The sequence below is a fragment of the Petromyzon marinus genome, chromosome 2 (assembly GCF_048934315.1).
Source record: "Petromyzon marinus isolate PM22_M1 ecotype Great Lakes invasive population chromosome 2, UKy_Petmar_22M1.pri1.0, whole genome shotgun sequence".
Lineage (NCBI taxonomy): Eukaryota > Metazoa > Chordata > Hyperoartia > Petromyzontiformes > Petromyzontidae > Petromyzon > Petromyzon marinus.
The window spans coordinates 20293617-20314618 of NC_133668.1; the positions used below are offsets into that span (position 1 = coordinate 20293617).

Here is a 21002-nt window from a genome sequence, read left to right on the forward strand (position 1 = left end):
CAGCGGCGATGTGTACACGTTGCACCAGGTACTCATTTGAGGCCGAGTCGACCTAGAGGGGGGGGAGGGGCCCAGGACCCTGTTCAGACAATCGTCACCGGTGTTGGCCGTGAGCGGGAATCAAATTAGAGTCGCCGGGTTCGTAGCGCGGCGCAATAACCACGCCACCACCGCTCCCCACCTGATACACAACACGCAACACGCACGCGGAAAAATGCTTGAAAATAATAATAAAAAATATTTCCCCCCCAAACAGTTTAAAAACACATTCTTATTAGCATTCACCATCACCCCCCAAAAAACTCTCCCCATTGAGCTCTCACCTAACAGTCATGCTGGACAGAATGTAAGCCCCCCCCCCTCGTCACAAAAAGTCAGACCCCCCCCTCTCAAATATGACGTCACAAAGCTCTGCCCCCCCAAAAAAAAATATAAAACATGCTTCAAATCGCTTTAGTCTATTGTCATTGTAGTGCGTATTTAATGTGGCGCTGCACTCTGATGTTGTAGGAGAAAACATTTATTAAAAAGTCTATTTAATTAAGTAGAACGTGTTGTGTCTATATTTATTTAAAGTTGCGCATTATGATGTGACGTCACATTTCTCAACCCACCCCCCCCCCCTCGTATTCTTGGTTCTTTCGGTAAAGCCACGTTGAAGGGAAACAACAAAATAATAAAATATAAATAACATTGTTTTATATTTTTATTATTTTATAAAATATAAATAACATTGTTTTATATTTTTATTATTTTATTGTTTCCCTTCAACGTGACTTTACCGAAAGAACCAAGATTATGTATCACTGCAGTCACGAAAGCTTTAAATCACCCCCCCCGCCCCCTCGTCACACATCGTCACAAACGTCTGACTCCCCCCCCCCCGCCCCGCCCCCCCTAGGTGCGTGACGTCACTTATGGACGGCCCTCAAGTCTTGAAGAGTTCCAAGTGGAAGCGCCGCTGGCGTGCTGCGGCGCGTGCCGCTCTGTCGCGCAGTGTGCTCATCGTCGTGTGTTGGGGGGGGGGGGGAAAGCGTCATCAATTTTCATGGTTCCTCAGCTGTGCCACGGCGAGCGGGCAGGAAGGACCCACAAGAGAAGGAAATCCTGTGAGCAAAAAAACAGATGCCTCGCCAGTTCGTGCAAAGTTGGTTTCACTAATGCGAAGTTGGCCGCTTTCTGGTAGACCATCGGCTGTCCCCCATCCTGCCATTGTCCGTGAATTGAGGAGGCAGTGAGCTACAGTGTGTGTGTGTGTCGAGGTTATATTGTTAAGGGGGTGTCAGGCCAGTTTCCTCTTTTGGGCATCCGTTGAGATATGAGTACATTTTTGCACTTTATCTGCTTAGTAATTCCCGTTTGTACTTGAATTTTGCGCTCGAGTCAACTTCACACATGTTGAACATTTATCCAGCTGCGTCGTACTATGGAAGACTGCCAAACATCTTAGTGAAAAGGTTACAAGTTCAATTGTGTGTATGGATCGACCCAGATGAATATTACTGCCATGCAATAAACCTTTTTTTTGTGTATTAGGGTGTGTGGGAACGTGCACCCCCTAGTGTGTGTGTGTGGATGAGGTCACTTCAATGGATCTCAAAGTAAGTCTGTGGTATCTCCTTCTGTGGGACTCTCTAAGAGGTCACTTCAATGGATCTCAAAGTAAGTCTGTGGTATCTCCTTCTGTGGGACTCTCTGAGACGTAGGGTGACCCATTGCTCTGAGAACTCCGTCTAATGACATATCACCAATAGTATATTCAAGATAAAATTGGAAAATAGACATAAAATGCTTGTATCACTTTGTGGTAAGCAAACAGTATTTACCATACGGAAAAGAACGGTTCACCGAGTTGCAATGTGGAATGACCAACAGTGACCGAGGGGCACTAATGGAGATGAGTGCCTCCTGACACTCACATTAAATTTGTTTTGAGGAGGCTCTGAGTAAGAATGGCTCGCACGGAAGCAACCGTTGGCATCGTGATGTGATGTTTGTCCCCAAGTACAGCGAAAACATAGTCCTGTTAACTCGGTATTTAGTCTATAAAGGGCCCGAAAGGCAGAACAAAATCTCCTTGGTTTGATAGGGTATGTGCACATGGAGCAAAAATTGGCTCGTCGCCGAAATATATCCAAATGCCAATAACTGGGATTCTTGTTTGGACGGCCCCAGCCTTGACGAGGTCATTTCAAGCATGCCAGGAAAGTTATGAGCATATGAGTTACACCCACAGTACTAACGCCAGCACCAGCTGTAAATATTGACTATGTAAACACACACATAGGCATCGAGAGAGTTGTGTTCAAATGTAGTTGCATTTGTGATCTTAAAAAAGTAGGTAAAATGCATAAGTGGATGTTAGAAATGAGTCCTCCGTGAGTTTTTCGAGCTTGGTATTTTCGAAATGCATATAAATTCAATTAGAACAAAAGAAATATAGTCTTAATAAAACCTCAACCAGTATGTACGACGTGTATACATGCATAAATAAAGGTATCTTCCTGCTCAACTGAACATTCAGCAATACTCATTTTTGCTGGCAGCCCTGAATCAATAGTGGAAATTCCATATGCCTACGACAGGAACCAGTCTCTCCATAGGAAAGTCACTATTTACATGCCACGAGAAGTGCAGCCTTTATCAGGTATCGTACTAATTTTATCTCCCATGGAAGACTGACAATGATGATGACTGTGGTGAGTTCACTCAGAACGGTGGTAGAAGTTGCACATTTCTATGGCAGGGCGCATCCCTGCACAAGGCAACCACTGTTGACTCAATATGATGTATAATTGCACCCAGTATCGATAAAGACTTGAGTGCAAGTTAAGTCACGTAAGAAAGTATAATCTGTACATGCTGAGGCAAGTAGGTCCCTTTTTGGGAATGAGTCACCAGAAAATGAGGCTCGACATTTTTTTTTTTCCTGAATAACCAAACAATTTTACGACCTCACCATTTCTCACGTTCGTGCAGCCTTCGGAAACACAGAACACGTCCAAATGCACACGAAGCATTTTGTCATTCTGAGTCAGACAACAAATTTATGGATGGCTGTCATTAGGCATGGCCTTTTGCCTGCATGTGGATTTTCATGGACTTTTTCTTCCTGTGGGGAATAGACTAAACATTTGGTGCACTGGTGCATCCCTATTGCGCAGCCTAGTGGGGTATTTTATGTCCTGGGGCAGCCTAAATGCCCTAATGTGTTATATTTTTTACGTGTACTCCCATGCTCTACCCTACCAAGGAATGTCCTTGAATGTCCTACAGCTCCCACTGCCCTGGTGTGTCCTGGCATGGCCGATGGTGTCCTTAAATATCCAGTGTCCCTTCATATTTCCCTATTGTATAATGCAGCTTGCATCCCAGAGAGGACTAGTTTATGCCATGTGGGGAGGGATACTCTTTGCAAAGCATGAGTCTTTGATCGAGTTTTTATCCAATATTTGATGTATTTAAAGTAATCTGAGTCGTGATATATATTTTTTTGTTCTAATGAAAACATATTGAGTTGGTCTAACCTCAAAAATGCTACGCTTTGCAGCAGATCTGTATTCTGCGGTCTCAGTATTAACTCAACTGCTGACAACAGCATGCTCCCTTTAAATTTATATTTGGAATTGTTTTTTTATATATTTAATCGAAATGAAAGTAATCCTACAATGAATTACCCAATGTATGCTGAGCAAATAGTAATCTGGTTGCATACTGAAATTGGAAGAGTAATAATACAGAATTAGTAATGCACGCTCAGAATACAACTCTCCAACACTGGGTGTATGCCTCATGGAATCTGCAGAACGAAGCTCATTATGTTGTCTATGTATATATAAAGTCACCATTTTGTTCCACCAAGTCTCAACTGTCATAACTGAAAGTGGTTCTTATTCAAAATCACTTTGATCAGCACTTGCAGCACAAACCTTCGGTTCCTCTATCGTGAATTCCACTGTATTACAGCGAAGCCAAAAGTGAGAATCAAAAATTGTATTTATCTATGAGAAATTCAATGAGCCTATGTAGCTCTTTTTCACATATGTCCAGTAGGGGTGGGTCAGAAAGTTACAAATTCAAGTGTCTCCCAGTTCAAATGAGCTTGCTGGCAGGGCAGTATTTTGATGAAAGAAGCCAGCAAGTTGAGCTCATGGAACTGACTCAATGTAAAGCATTGGCGCCCAGACACTGCATACAGCAGGGTCTATCTCTGTGCCGCTTTGTAGAAGAAGAAGAATATTATCCATACGTACGGACTTCAACTGAACTAAACTATCTTTATTTACCAGGTAAGGCCCTCTGAGATATATAGCTCTTTTTTCAGAAGCGACCTGGCCACATAAGTGGCTAATCACGTGGAAATATAACGCAGCCAAATACTCTAAACGCACGTTTCTACATGTGGAGAGAAAAACCGGACGACCCGGAGAAAATCCACACGACCACGAAGAGAACACGAAAACTCCAAATATACAGGCGTCAGGGTCAGGATCGAACCCACAACCTCCTGTATGCCAGGCGAGGTAGTTAAAATCTCGCCACCGCTGCACTCCCGATTAGCTAACACTTGATTAGTTAACACTTGATTGGTGGACACTGTTACCATGAGAACCACATCACGCGCAGATGAGATAACCCCACTACCGAGGCTACCAGTTCTCTGAAACATCCCACCCCACCAAAAGCTGGCCACCAAGCTGCATGCGGCACCAGAGCTACTGCTTCACATCGACATCTTTAAGCCCTCCGCCCTTGCGTCTGAAGTCCTAATGCCCGTTTGCACTGCTGGGGTGAGGAATGGAGACACATGGATGTGCCTAACAAGGACCTCATTAGTGATCCGCCAATGCAGGTGCCCAGCTTCGACCTCCCAAGGCATCGGTGGATTCAGTTGAACCGCTACTGCCGTGACCACGGGGTGTGCGCAGATGTGGAACACCGATGGGGCCTACAGTGAGGGAAAAAAGTATTTGATCCCCTGCTGATTTTTTTTTTACGTTTGCCCACTGACAAAGAAATGATCAGTCTATAATTTTAATGGTAGGTTTATTTGAACAGTGAGAGACAGAATAACAACAAGAAAATGCAGAAAAACGCATGTCAAAAATGTTCTAAATTGATTTGCATTTGAATGAGGGAAATAAGTATTTGACCCCTCTACAAAACATGACTTAGTACTTGGTGGCAAAACCCTTGCTGACAATCACAGGAGCACTCCCTTTAAGAGTGTGCTCTTAAGCTCAGCTCGTTACCTGTATAAAAGACACCTGGGAGCCAGAAATCTTTCTGATTGAGAGGGGGTCAAATACTTATTTCCCTCATTAAAATGCAAATCAATTTATAACATTTTTGACATGCGTTTTTCTGGATTTTTTTGTGGTCATTCTATCTCTCACTGTTCAAATAAACCTACCATTAAAATTATAGACTGATCATTTCTTTGTCAGTGGGCAAACGTACAAAATCAGCAGGGGATCAAATACTTTTTTCCCTCACTGTACGTGACAGCTGCCTACTGTGTGAATGTGGGGAGCAGGAGACTACATCACACGCCGTGTCTGGATGTGAAGTGTGATGACAGGGCGCACAGGGAAGTCTTGCTGCACTGCATGCTCTAGAGGAGGAGGAAGAGGCTGTATTGTGGCTCTGTGGCCACGTGGGCTGACGTCCACTCAGAGGTCATTGTTTAATGCTGTGTGACTGTGCAGTCACGTGTAACAGCATTCTCTAAATAAATATGCAGTGCTCATCACCATTTGTGATACTTCGTCAACGGTGGGAATTCCATATTACAGAGAGTGTTTCCCCTTTGGGTAAACATCAGAAAATAACTGTTATTTTCTCACAAATTTGCCTAATTTTATCAAACCTGAATTCGGATGCTGATGCGCTGATGTGCAACCCCTAACTGGGATTTAAATATATGCAATATATCCTCCTTTAAATGCATTCAAATTCATATATATTAAAATGCCAGCTGAGTGCACCTTTACATCTACATGTATTAAAACACACACACACACTTTTACCTCCCCTTCTCATCCAAAACGTATGAAAATGTATTCTCTATAAGGCGCAATCTGCTGCTATGGCCTGGGGTTCATTGGCCCCGTCTGCCTCATCGGGGGAGAGGTTGGTGGGGAGAAATTTGTCATCAGAGCCAACATGACAAGACATGTAGACACAATTACTCACCAAGCACCCCCGGCATGCGAGCCTGCCCATGCACACACCTCAGGAATTAAATTAAATAAAATGAGACGCACACTTACCACTCCTGCACATACAATTTGTACTAAAATGTTCACGGCAATATATGGGAATTTGCAAAGAGATGCTGCTGTGTGCACGTGTTTGTGTGTGCGCACATGTATTTGTACATGTGCAGTGGGGTGTCGTGTTGCAGTGGCTCTCACAAGGCACTACAATCCTAGATAAGTATGATCAAACAACCCCCATGGCTATTATGGCATGGGAAGGCCTTCATCCAGCACTGGATTGACAAAGGGCTTTACAAAAACAAAGATCCCCCGTATAGCCTTACAAGACTGTTGGGGCGAGTGCTGTTAACGAGCACCTAAGAAGGCCGGCAGCCACACGAGGGGATGGGTGGCCAGCACCATCCCTGATGACCGCCTTTGTCTCCCCAGTGGCGATGTTTGCACACTGCACCAGGTGCTCATTTGAGGCTGAGTCGACCTAGGCGAGGCCCAGGACCGATTCAGATCATCGTCACCGGTGTTCGTGGCGGCACGCTAACCGTTGCGCTACAGCTCCCCACTAAAGGGCTGTACATAGACACATGCACGCACGTGCACATTGCAGTTAAAGTCATATCGAAGGGGGATCCCTGCTCAAACGAGCATTTGCATGGTGCTCATCTCCGTTGGGGGCCCTGGGACAGCAGTTAATATTCCACATTCATACTGAGAGAGCCAGTCCTCTCCAATGGACATCCATTCCACGGAATTCACACAGTGATTCTCATTTGCTTCACCTTGGAGAGTTGATGAACTTAGCGACCCCCTGTCTGGGGTTTAACCTCATGACCACCAAATGTGAGTCAAGTGCTATAACCACAGCAGTGCCCGGCCAGATGAATGCAAATTCACAAAGTTTTGTATGAAATACGATTAATGAAGTGGAAACAGGAAATGATAAATACCTGCATTTTGGAAATCCCATTACTTTTTAAACAAATATATAGAGTATATTAGTCTTGAAATCCTTCCGAACAGATAACAGCGATTTTTGCCAATAAATGAAGGGCATTTTTTACTCCTGATAAAATGCTGTGATTTGTTTTTATGCCGTTGACCTGAACAAACCACGTTTGTGTCCCTTGCAATAAGGCAAACAAGTGCGTGCATGCATACATGCATGTAGATGTGTGTATCATGAGACCTCCTTTGCCAGTACCAAAATATCAGAATAGGTTTTTCCCCTTTTTTCTGGCAACAAAACTGAAACCTTTTTACGAGGAATCATGTCTGCATTAACCACAATACTCGTGGTCAGAATGCAAACATAAAACACACTCTGCTAATATATGCATTGTCCTTGAAACTGACCAATCAAACTGACCAATCAGTTTCAAGGACAATGCATATGTTATCAGTGTGTTTTTGTTTGCATTTTGACAAGTATTGTGGTTAATGCAGATATGATTCCTTGTAAAAAAAAAAAGTTTCAGTTTTGTTGCCGGAAAAAAAGGGGAAAATCCTATTCATTAGATGTGTGTACATGTGCTTCATAGGTGCTCGCAAAACAGCACTTGCCCGAGCAGTCTGTTTAAGGCTATACGGGGGATATTTGTCTTTGCACGTGTCTGTGTGCACGCTTGCATATATCCGTGTGTGTTTTGTGTGCGATCGTGACGATGTTCAGGCGAAAGTAATGGATTTGAAGGGAAACCACACAACCCGCCGGCACAGTCATGTAGGGGCTTGGTTGCTGTCAGGGTGAGTAACTGATGATAGCTATTTCCCAATTCTAAAGATGCCCCCTGGGATACGGTCTGAGCTTTGTTGATGCGTGTGACAACCACTGGGCCCAGGGGCTTCTATCAGCTAAAGCTGTGCACACATTGGGCATATTCGCAAAGGTGCTTAGAGTCACAACCCACAACATGTACTGCATGTCCTGAGTCCCATCGCCTGCTCTCCAACCCATAAACGTCCCAAAACCAGAAATACCATGTCCTCCTCATCCAAATTTAAATATAACTAAACCCATCGCACTGCCCGCACAAGTGCGTAGCTTGATGGCTTTTTTAAAGCAGAGATGTGCAGCGTTATGGGGAGTGACTTCTGAAAGGCGCTTGGTATCGGATTACTGATGAGGCAAGGTTTCAGAAGTGATGTAACAACAACCCTGTCGTTGGTATTTTCTATGTTATCTAATAGAACCACTTTTGTTATGTTTCTGCAAGTTAACTGCATTAGATGTTTTTTTTTTTAACTATGGGATTAGTACCACTGCAGATTTGAGGTATAACAGTGTGGGATCTACACAGTATGCTTTGACTTTTGCTGCACTTGCATGAATCTAAGCTGCTTACATGATGATCATTTACCCACTCTAAGTTTGTTGGAGTAAGTTACTTATTAAATAAGAAAGAATACAAATGATTCAACTGGTCTATGTCACGTAAATTAATCTGATAACACACTCAATTGGGGTATTATGTACAGTCATGGAATAAGCATTACCTGCTGTAATTTTATGACTTAAATACACTACTCTTTGGATGTCTATTGTTCCAATTTGACTATTATCAAGATCAAACACTGTACATTTCATTTCAAACACTGAACATGTGTGTAGTCATGAATGCAATCGTTCTTATAACGCATGTTAAATTAATTCACGACAATTGCCCCAGGTATTTTAAACTGAACTAGAGTGCAGTATTACGTTTTACTACTACTATTGGTACGGCATTGCAATGTAAACAAGTTTATTGTTTATTTGCGCACTGTTTTTTTGTACTCTTAGTATTTACGGCTGGATTGCACAGTTGGTCCATCAACTCGCGAACGGAAGCGGCCGAGGCCAAATCCCAGCCGAGGGTTGACTCACCCCTCTGGGGGTCGATTATATCGGTACCACTTCGTCGGGAAAGTCAACCAAAAATACTTTTCCTGTCATGGGAATGTGAACTTTTCACCAATGCCTTACATCTTAACGGGGATGCACTTTGAGTTGATGTTCATGCGAATATTTTGAAGACCATCTTAGTTATACTATTTATACAATGCTTACATGCGGAACGGTGATTGTTCAATCGAAACTTGACCCATAAATATAATCAGAATCTGTTCCAAATCTGTACAGACAGCTGCAGTTTTACAGGGCAGCATATATACATTTACACTCAAGTTGTTTTAAAGAAAAAAATACATTTAGTTTGGGAATAACCACAATTTTACGAGTGAGTTATCAAATTTAGATGCAAGTTGATATTCTCAAGTAAACACTGGGGGTTTCAGGACCTCAATCTTCACTGAAGCCTTGAATCAGTCTAAACGCAAGTAATGCATAACCCGGTAAGAGCCCAATTCACATGGCTTGGAAAACATAACAACTGGGCCGATGCCAGCTTCAACGTTCTTACGTCTGTTAACCAAAAAAAGAATCAACGCCTGCCAATGCAGCATCACCAACTAATTATTATTTTTCACACATTGCTGCTGGTACATCGGCATGATTGGCTCAGCAGAGGCGCAGGTGGTGTTTGTGAGTGGCAGCACCACTTCCCAACTGAATAATTCTGGTACCAAACAAGCAAATCTGAAATTTCTGAATGTTCTCGTCTTTCATTAGAACCACACTAATTACTCCCATTCAGCTGTTGTTGTTGGTTTGAGGCTCCACACCACACCTTACTGGGTCTTTCCCACGTCATTACTTGTGGGTACATGGGCGTACTGTTCTAAAAACCCCAGGGCTTTGACGAGATTGGGGTTTTGTTTGATTTTATTATTTATTTTCATGAGACGATTAGACGTACACACACATACCTTAACGTGCACTTCATAGTATGTTCATGTGTATTTGAAATGCTATTGTTTGCATATTAGTATGGTTTCTAAAGGAAGAGAATGCTGCGTAAATTATCCCCAAAGACTTTTCCTGATCTATGCTTCTCACAAACGAATGTGTTTTTGATTAAGAATGTATACCTATTTTTGATATCACAGTTTTAGCATCAACTGAAAAATCAACAAATTAACGTGCACACATATCAAAATATGTATACACACAATCTCCGTCCACGCTCATACATTTGTCGTGACATCGCTGGATGTCAACAGGCTGTGGGTGCAGTACCGGCCCTAGAGGGGCCCGGTGTGTGCTGAACAATAGCGCTGGATGGCACCACGCCTTAAGTGCAGTGCCGACCCCTACAGGACGGGGTGTGTGGGTGCCGACCGAAGGATGAGGTTGTGTGAGGCCATGGCACTCTGGTTGACCCGGGAGGACACGTGACTGGTTAAGTTGACAAAGGGGCCCCAAAAGGGGGCTAGGGGGCGAGGTCACGTGATTGGGACCCAGATCCTTCCCGAGGATTCTGGAAGGTGGACATGGCCAAGGGCGGAGCCGACTACGCCACAGATAATATAAGCCGGGCCCCAAGAGGGACCAGGGTTGTTCATCCTGGAAGAAACCTTTCGTCAACGTTCTCAGTTCAACGAGTCTCCAAAACGTGAACCCGAGCCGAAGTCATTGGTCCCGGTCCGTAGTAGCAGTTGCGTTGTAACTAGTGTAGTTAGCCTGGTGGTCACCACCAGGTTAACTACACCAGTCACGTGGTAACTAGTGTAGCTAGCCTGGTGGTCACCACCCGGCTAACTACAGCAGTCACGTTGTAACTAGTGTAATAACTAGTGTAGTTAGCCTGGTGGTCACCACCAGGCTAACTATACCAGTCACTTGGTAACTAGTGTAGTTAGCCTGGTGGTCACCACCTGGCTAACTACACCAGTCACGTGGTAACTAGTGTAGCTAGCCTGGTGGTCACCACCTGGCTAACTACACCAGTCACGTGGTAACTAGTGTAGCTAGCTAGGTGGTGGTCACCACCTGGCTAACTACACCAGTCACGTGGTAACTAGTGTAGTTAGCCTGGTGGTCACCACCTGGCTAACAACACCAGTCACGTGGTAACTAGTGTAGTTAGCCTGGTGGTCACCACCTGGCTAACTACACAAGTCACGTGGTAACTAGTGTAGTTAGCCTGGTGGTCACCACCTGGCTAACAACACCAGTCACGTGGTAACTAGTGTAGTAATGTAGTAACTAGTGTAGTTAGCCTGGTGGTCACCACCTGGCTAACTATACCAGTCACGTGGTAACTAGTGTAGTTAGCCGGGTGGTCACCACCTGGCTAACTACACCAGTCACGTTATAACTAGTGTAGTAACTAGTGTAGTAGTAGCTAGTGTAGTAACTAGTGTAGTAGCTAGTGTAGTAACTAGTGTAGTAGCTAGTATAGTAACTAGTGTAGTAACTAGTGTAGTTAGCCTGGTGGTCACCACCTTAGGTTGTTATTCTGTTAAGGGGAAGTTACCCCGTGTGTTGGAACTGAATAAATGTGTTGCCTCCAAGTCTACGTCTGCGACTCAGTTGAACCCACTACACATTTAAACATACAGCAACATTACTGCCTTTCGCCAATAATTATCGGTGAGATCACCACAACATTTGTGCTATTCTAGGTACACTCTGAGGCTGATCGGAGTGGAGAGTGTTGGCATGAGTGTACAACACACATGCTCAAATGTGTAGTGAGTCCAACTGAGTCACAGACGTTAACTTGGAAGCAACACTATTTATTAACACGACAAGAACGAACATAACACAACACTATGCTCGGGTCTCGAATGCCCATCTAGCCACGCTACGGCAGAACTAGACACGGTTCGCTATCCCGGTCCGGACCACGAGCTGGGTCCCAGACCGCGTGGCTAGAGGCTTCTTCTCCCCGACGTGGATCTCCCAACACCAACACTTGAAGAACCCCGAGCTCCTCACGGAGCTCTCGTTAAACGCTCCCGGGCTGGGGCTGGCTCAGCCCTTAGCCCCGCCCTTAGCCCCGCCCACCTTCCAGGCTTCTCGAGCTCCTTCTCGAATGTTGCCGAGAGCTCTCCGGGACCACGTGACCGCCCCCTCGGACCCCGTCCACCGGTGGCCCCCCTCCAGTATCGTCCGGTCACGTGACAACAGGTCAGCCAGAGTATCATGCCCCAGAGTAACCCTGGCTGGCTGACGTTCCCTCCCTCACTGGGAGCCGGCACCGCACGCTGCTCGCGGTGCCTCGGCGCTAACCAGCGCTCACCCAACGACCGCTAGGGCAGGTACTACACCCCGTAACCCGGGCTGCCCGTAATGACAACATTACCGGCTTCGCAAGTCCCGGCACCACACAGTGACAAGTACAGTCACTACACATGCATACACACAATGCACATACATACACGCATACACATTGCACGTATTCGCCCACATACGCGCACACTGTGCTAAGGCGCAAAATGTTAAAAAATTAATATTTTCAAATCTTTAAGTTTATTTATGGATATTATTCAAGAAATATCCCAGTTAACTCATATTGTAAAAATACAAGTGTATAACCGATTTAGCCCTCGCTAAGGGAATGTGGAATTTCCATCACTGGCTCAGTTCCACCAAGAGAGACGAGCGATCTTCCAGTCAGCTTGAGCATGGTGACACGTTGACCTTTGCTTTTCACTTATAGTCTGTTGTCGCATTTTCACTCAATGCATGACAGCTTCACCATGATTGGGGATGTCTCAAAGCCACAATAGGATTGAAAAAAATTGGACTGCGTTGTAATGATTATTTAATCATTATAATCATTTTCTGATCTGCGACTTGCACACTTTGATCCAACAAGTTCCACTGCTTGAGTCTACACGTCAAAAGCTCGGCATTGGACTTGGTGCGACCAAGATCTCTGATCAAGTCGTTGAGGTCATTTTGGTTGGGGTAGTATGGGTTTCTCTCCTCAGCTCTACTTCTGAAATTGTCATCTGGATCTACAATGTCTCCCTCGCTCTCTGACTTGCTGCTCTCTTCTAAAGACGGCTGCTCTCTCTCCGGAGGAGTGGGTACGGAGAGCTCATGGCAATGTGGCACCGGGGCGATGGATGAAGGTCCGGAAAATGTGATAGCAGGTGCATTCTTGCCAGTCCGACGTTTGGAAGGGTCCACCATGCAGAAGTAGCAGTTGCTTGAGTGGTCAGTGGGTTCACGCCAAATTCTTGAGATAGCGAACTTCATGGCTCTCTTTTCCCTTCTGTACCATCCTACAAAAACACATTTATTTCACCCATGACTAATGTGTCAGAGATTCTCGCAACATTTTTCAAATATGATATTTTTTTAAATAACATTAAAATTGTAAAAAAAAAACTTTTACAATTTAAAATTTTTAACAAATTTTATAACGTAAAATTCCGAGTAAGAATTGTCCATCTTACCTTCCAGAGTTTTTTTTCCATAGCTCGCAGGTGAAATGAGGTGCCCAGGGTTTGTCTTGATCCCCGACAGGCATGCCGAAATATGCCTTGTAGGCCTCACACATCTTAGCAGATGCTTCCACAGAGTACTTTTTCACTCGTCTTGATACATTGGCCACAGCAAAATGCATCTGCCGGTTGCTTGCAGTCTCTTGATGCCATATCAGAAAAATGCAGATATGTATCCACTTAGACAGCTGGAATTAAACTGAACTGGTGGGCTTAAGGCCCCTGTATTTATACTATTTATATTACTGGAAAATTCTAGAATGTTCTAGAAGTTACTCCAAGTTTACTCAGCACTGAATCTATCTGGAATGTTCTGGAAAATATGTAAATTTCAAAATATCACTGTCCTGGTCACAAAAGCAAAGTTAGTGGGGAATAATAGCCATTTTCTGTACTTTTGAGGCATAAGCAATTAGGAAATAACACTTACTACCCAGGAACAACAAACAATTGTTAAACAGTGTTATCCCTAATAAGGGTGAAACCGGTTCAGTTGTCTCTCTCTTATGCCTCAATCTTAAAAGGCCTTTTCAAGATCCAATTTCGTGTTGGATATACATCTCTTTTGATTTAAAGCTTTCGTGACTGCAGTAATTCATATTCTTAGCTCTTTCGTTAAAGTCACGTTGAAGGGAAACAAGAAAATAATAATAAAATAATAATAAAATATATATATTTTATTGTTTCCCTTCAACGTGACTTTACCGAAAGAACTAAGAATATACATCTCTTGTACAGGGTGATGAAACGTCTCTATGCAATAAATGGCTCCGCACACAACCTTCAAACCATGAACTGAAGTGAATATGAAAAGATCCCATTTTACAACACAATACATGCAGAAGAACTGAATAGTGCATCTCAGGACATGTGTTGAGGGTGGATGGTCAAAGGCTCCAAAAGTTTGCAAATATTGTGAATCTGTAAAAAAAAACCTGTTGTGCTGCACACTACTGTCTCCTTGTGCATTGCCGAGTTTACGAATGGTGGTGGATCACGCCGAAATGGAGCCATAATCTGCATGAAAATTACGTGCTATGTGAAAATATTTTATGTTACCAGGTAAGGCCCACTAAGATGGACAGCTCTTTTTCAGAAGCGACCTGGCCACAAATGACAGCCCAATGAAGTGGCTTATCACGTGGACATGTATAGAAGCCAAATACCCGAAGCGCATGTTTCTTCAATGTGGAAGGAAAAAAACCGGACGACCCGGAGAAAAATCCACACGCCAACGGAGAGACCATGCAAACTCCAAATTTAAAGGCGTCAGGGTTCAGGATCAAACCCACGGACTCCTGCATACCAGGCGAGGTAGTTAACGCCTCGCCAAGGCAGTATAGCAAGTATGTTTCTTATGTTCTTACTTGGTACGTGTTTTATCAGGGGCGTTCAACTTCCACCAATGTGTGTCGATAAAAAATGGGACAATCCGAATCAGAATCCTCCATTCTCTTTGGTTCTTTCGGTAAAGTCACGTAGGTATATATATAAATAGACGTAGGTATATTTTATATCTACGTGACTTTACCGAAAGAACCAAAGAGTATGGATTCCTGCAGTCACGAACGCTTCAAATCAAGATAGAATCATCCATATACAGGAGACTTGAGACTCAATGAGAACATTCCTGTCCTGAGCAACAAGAGTCGCTCACTCATCACACACGCTAATGATGACGCTACGGTTATAAAAATAAGATGGTCCCAACAACAGAATTGTTAACTTCACAACATTTATTACTACAACTTCGCAACAAAGGAGTTCTCGTACACAAACACACCACATGCTACATGTACAATCCACTGACACATCAGCGCCACATTTCAATGCAGCTGTGCACCGCCCCCCCCCCTCTACAAATTAACGCCTGCTTTTAAAAACTAAGCCCCCTTTAAATAAAGTTGTTAATCAACAGGATCCTGTGTTCTATCTATTTTAAGCAGTACATTGAGCAAGTGCACAAGCCGGATTGGAACACCAAACACAACTTACTGGATTATTGCGTCACTTCGTCTGTGTATCGTTTACAGGCTTGGGTTGGGGTATTTGAAGGATGAATTAGTTTAGGATAATTTACACACGAGCACTACAGGCTTAATGCTATTGCGATATATCAGATGCACGTGCTATGACTGTGACTACCACTAGCAAGCAACACATTGCTGACAACTCACAAGATACGGTGGTAAAGTGCACTAGATAGTGAAAATATCAGCAAATACTAATTCCTATTTCGTTCTTTTTATCATCTTCATTTAAGCACTAAGTCTGGACTGTATTGCAGAATTAAGAGTTACTTTTTTTGCACAGAAACAGATTTGTTGCCCAACGTTGGCAAAGCTTTGTGTTTCTCTTGGAAAGGTAAAAGGTAAAATAGATTTGCTGGGCTTGCACGTGCTAAATTGTGTTTTCTTTTTTATCAACAGGAGGGTGGGATTTCCCCCAAAAACAAATACTTTGCATGGGTCCTTAATCTTCCTTTTGTCCCCAGCTTTCTTTGCAGCTTTGCCGCTTGCTTCACCAAACCGACCTTTTGTTAAGAGCAAAACGGCTTCTTTTTTTCATCCTGCTACAAAGCAAAAAAAATACCTGGAAAATTCGACACAATCACAGAATTCAATAGATTCCCAGCCACCTCAGTGGTCAACAGAGCACCTGAGGCTTCAGAAAATTACGACACGGAGGCTGCATTTGACGAACAGTTGTCTGCTACAGAGCAACGATGTAAAAGCAGAAATGTGGAATACATGACTAAAGCAAACACAGCAGCAGGGAATTGCCTATAAACGGCAGATAATTTGAAAATTAATGCAATAAAACTCTTTCAATATTGAAGCTCTCTTTTGAGGAATGTTTCTACTTTTGATCATGCGACCACAAGCAGCCAATCAAAAATCTGTCTGCCTTCACATTTGAATACGAATTTTTTTAAATACTGGGGATGCTTTTATATTCAAGCTGGCTGCAGGGATTGAATGGCCACCTCAAAACACAAGCACCGAGTCTGTACCAGCGAGATCCTTGATTCTAAACCAGGCATTAACCATCTGTGAATAAGGTCAAGTATGCATGCATGCATGTTAAACTTTTTTCACACCGTACATAGCCCACGGTGCTAATCGGAGGTAGCGAGTTGGATTCATCTCGGTCATCAAGGAGTGCATAAGAAACCCTGTGCTGCGTATTAAATTACGTTTCAATTTAACTCAGCCTCGTCCAGCTCTGAGGACTACATTTTATTGTAATCAAATGTGACAAGCACTCTTCAGAGACATTATGAAGTGGGCATGGGTATTAGGTTAGCAAAGCTTGTTGAAGTGAATCCATAAGAAATGCTGCAATGTCATCTTCTGGTGCATATCCTAACACTTTCAAATTCAAAACATCTATTCGACTAATGACTCAACTCCAACGGTACTATTTATGGTTATATTTGGCCATAGAAATACACCAAAAATGGCTTAGAAGCCAGAGACTCCACAGCATGCAGTTTGCCAAACTTCTTGACATCAACTGTAAGGAGACTCTCAATGTTCTGAGGTCTTAAGTACAACCCATATTCTAGAAATCAAAGTCAATGTTATTGGAGGTTGGCTACAGTTAGAGCGAAGATGACCACAAATTGAGGAAATCGGGTTCAGTGACTGGAGGGAAATGTGAAAATTACTTATTTTCCTGGCAAAAATCACGATTAATGTTGACACTATGGCAAGGCAATATTGACAAATACGAAATCGTGCCAGGAACTTTGTTTCGTGGATAGATTAATGTATGCTTAACAAATAAATAAATGTCCATACTTATTTATGCAATAAATATACTTACTGCTTAGGGAAGCTGTGGTTAGAGTGGCTGGCCTCCATCATAAGGTTTTGAATTTAAATCCAGTCGGGTGTCAACTCAAATGTTTTCCAAATTCATTATCATCCTCAGCCATGATCTATCCATTGTTGGAAATGAGCACTGGAGTGAAAATTACCACTTCTGCCTATCATGATTTGTTGAGGCTTACAATGCCAGGTAAAGGATGTGTGAACAAGGATGTGCGAATAGAACCACATGGCCCTATATGGGCTAGAGGATGGATACGGTTTGGCCTGAGATTATGGTAAGGTCAAGGGTGTTCCTTGCATCACAATTATTTTGAACCGGCAGTATTTTGTTCAGCAGTGCTGCCCCATTTTCTTCATTTGATCGTGGAGATACTTTGATTTGTGAAATAATAAGATAAAATTAACTGAATACCTTTCCCTTGTTTGAAAATTATCACATCAGTTTTACTCAAACTTCAGCCTCATATTCACATGAAGTGGTATGCCAAATGTGGCAACAAAGCACAGCGATTAGCCCAGAAACATAATAAGTATGGTTTGTTTGAATGACTTGCATGCCAACACTTGAAACAGGGTGATTACCGGAGAGAGTCTGAACCAGAGATACTGAATACCGGGTGTCTTTCTGTTCATATCACATTCTATAACAAAGAACTGTTGCAAAGTATAGCCAGCATTTATCATGAACTCAAACTCTGCTGGGCACAACTCAGGTAATTTACTCTGTCGGGACATCGGGCAGCAAATGTAAGAAGAATACACGAGGCAACTTTAATTCTGACAAGAGCTTCAAAATCTTATCCTCAAAGCTGCGACTAGCGACCACTGCAATCTGTCCACAGGTCACCTCAACAAATCACCAGTTGTATCTGTGGTCACTGCAACCTAGTGATCCACTGCAATCAAAATAGTCAAGGAAATACATAAGGGCATACTGATACAATGTGCCACGTGTCCCATCTGCTCTAAAAAAAAAACAAGATAGCATGCTAAAGCAATGATACACGAAAAATTGCATTCGAATGAGGACTTTTTAGACAGACAGCTATAGATTGTTGCTGTGGCTCTTTAAAGATGGCAAATGTGAAGATTTATGTAGCCGTGTTAACAGCTGCACGCATGTCAAATCTTTAAAAAAAAAAAGGCACATCACGAGAAACATATGGCCCAGCACAATCTGTGATCGTAGCAGCACAAACGACTGGAGCGTTACTATCGGGTTTAGTGGTAGGGGTGTTCGCTATGTCGAGCATAACACTGCCAACACAGCCCAGCATCTCACATGCAAAAAAAGGTGATACAGCAGTGCAGGTAATATCCACATGGAGTTAAGCATGAATAAACGTGGAGCAGTGATAGTTAAGCCACCAGTAATGGAACGGCATCGTGAAGCGAACCAGTTAAGCGCTCCTATCTCCACCCTTCCATGTACAGTGCTGTATTTAATTACCAAGCCTAATTAAACGGAGGTCTATTTCTTTCGTTTCCAACAAAAGCAAACATTCCCTCATTTGTGAAACATGTATGCTGTCACTGGCAAATTAATCAATCAACAAATATTTTTTTTGCGCGTGAAACAAAAGAATTGCATAGCAACCCCTGTAACTGCACTCACATTTAGGTGCTCAGTGTTCAGCATATACTGAGAATGTTGAGGTTTTTTTACATTTACAGGGATCACCATGGAGTAAATGACTCATGTAGAATAAATAATTAGTTAATGTTGTGTGGCGCAAAAAAAATTTTACCGGACAATAATTTTAAATCATCCCTCGACCTGTTTGTTTTTGATGATTTAGGAAATGAGAGGAACTGAGTGACCCCTAAAATGGTGGCAGGTAATGATGCGCATATGAAGCAGATATCAGTGATCACATTCCTCGTAGCTTCGTTCTTTCCTTAATCAAATTGCTTGTGGCCTTTATTGAGTTTGTTAGCATCTCACGGTGCTCACATCTTAACACAATTGACCATTCAAAATAAAAGCACCGTGCAAGTTAACTTTTAAGTCACTCTCCTCTGCTTCAAATTGGGCTGTGATTTTAAACGACAGCCACCACTTCTTCCATCTGTTCGAATTTTTAGTGAAACGGGGAAGAGACTGTGTGCTTCCAAGTTCCCATTTCATTTATTTGTGTGTGAAACCCACGGCATAAAATTTAAGGAAAACATTTAACAGTGCTTTTTTGGTAACCACCTAATCAATCAATGCTTTGCATTAATTCAAGACAGCCTCGACGCCCACCAATACATCTATATATTGTGCTTTGGCCCATCTGTGCTCCGGGTTTAAACATCCATTTATTGAGCTCGATGCTAATTTTAGAACTATCCTGCTAATTACGTGCATTAGCATCGCATCTGCACCGCATCACGGTGTGGCAATCCAGAATAACTAAAACAGTTTGCACGCAGAGAGCGCTGTCCAATGGCTCGCGTAACCTCCGTGTGGGATACGTGTAATAAGACGAAACGGTGGCCTTTAAATTACGCAATATCGATTTCAAAACATTTATATCACATGGCGTTAGGGTTGTAGTCAGGCATAGGACTAAGTGACCGGAATACAGAAGCTGCGGTGGCATCTAGGTTATGTTTAGAGGTTAGTGTGTGGCTCAGGTTAAGGTCGATTCAAATTAAATATTGGGTTAAGTTTAGTTCACAAGACAATGCATCTGCAGAAACTAGTTAATGCCAGGCAAGGTTACTGTTCATATCACATTCAGCACACTTGTCTTTTGCTTATTAAAGGTCCAAACGTGGCTGTTCCTGCATAATTCCAAGGCTCTACACAATTATTTCTTCATTTAACAAATGTGAGTCTGCATTATAGGAGGTCATGACTGTATCAGACAATTAGCCCTTAGACTATGGGGTTCGCCTTCTCTGTTGTTTATAATTTTAGATGAAACCAGGTTCTAATGTTTGGGTAATTCTTGGTATTTTTTATGTATATACGACTGCACGAAAATATTCCCAAGAGACACGTTATACAAATTTATATTGTTTCATTGAATGTGGCCTAGTCCACCATGAGGAATAATTTTAGGCTAGTGCATTTGGATTGCATCGGTAATTGTTAGCATCAGATCGGATGGTAAGATGCTGTGTCTATCGCGCATGACTCACTATTGAGAGTTCAAATTCTGGTTAGGAGTAAACCGAACACATAACCATTATTCCATGATCAAATCAGCGGTGGGTTCTCCAGGAAACCAGCCTGTAATGTGGAATTTCCACTCCTGTCTCAGGATCCACAACTGAGATGAACACCATCCCCTTTCCTCGTTTGAGCAGGCATATACTTTGACTTGACTGATCTGCTTAGTATCAGGGTTACGCTACCTGGAGGCCAGTGTTATAGGGTGAATGTATGGTGTAAGACTTAATAGGGCTTTAATATTCGACTACGTTGCCGACAGGAATGAGCTTAGAACTTGGGTGCCTCAGCAGCCCGCCGAGCTGCCACATGCTCCAGGTGCCCCTCAAGGTCCGAGATGTCGTAGCTGGTGCGGTACTTGGCCAGGATCTTGAGCATGGGTCTCAACTTCAGCCACCACTGCTCAGCTGGGATGCGTCGTCTGTGAAGGCATAGATCACCTGTTAGGCTTCA

The 21002-nt window shown here is 43.1% G+C and overlaps 1 protein-coding gene across 1 annotated transcript in view; it reads right to left on the reverse strand.

Moving 5' to 3' along the window:
- Positions 1-15271: 15271 nt before the first annotated feature.
- Positions 15272-21002, reverse strand: part of LOC116945286 (ATP-dependent 6-phosphofructokinase, platelet type-like) — an 80296-nt gene continuing 74565 nt past the window's right edge. Inside the window, exon 22 of the mRNA XM_032959689.2 lies at positions 15272-20970. Within this exon, the coding sequence (XP_032815580.1) occupies positions 20820-20970 (151 nt within the window). The 3' untranslated portion in view covers positions 15272-20819. The remainder of the gene's footprint in view (positions 20971-21002) is intronic.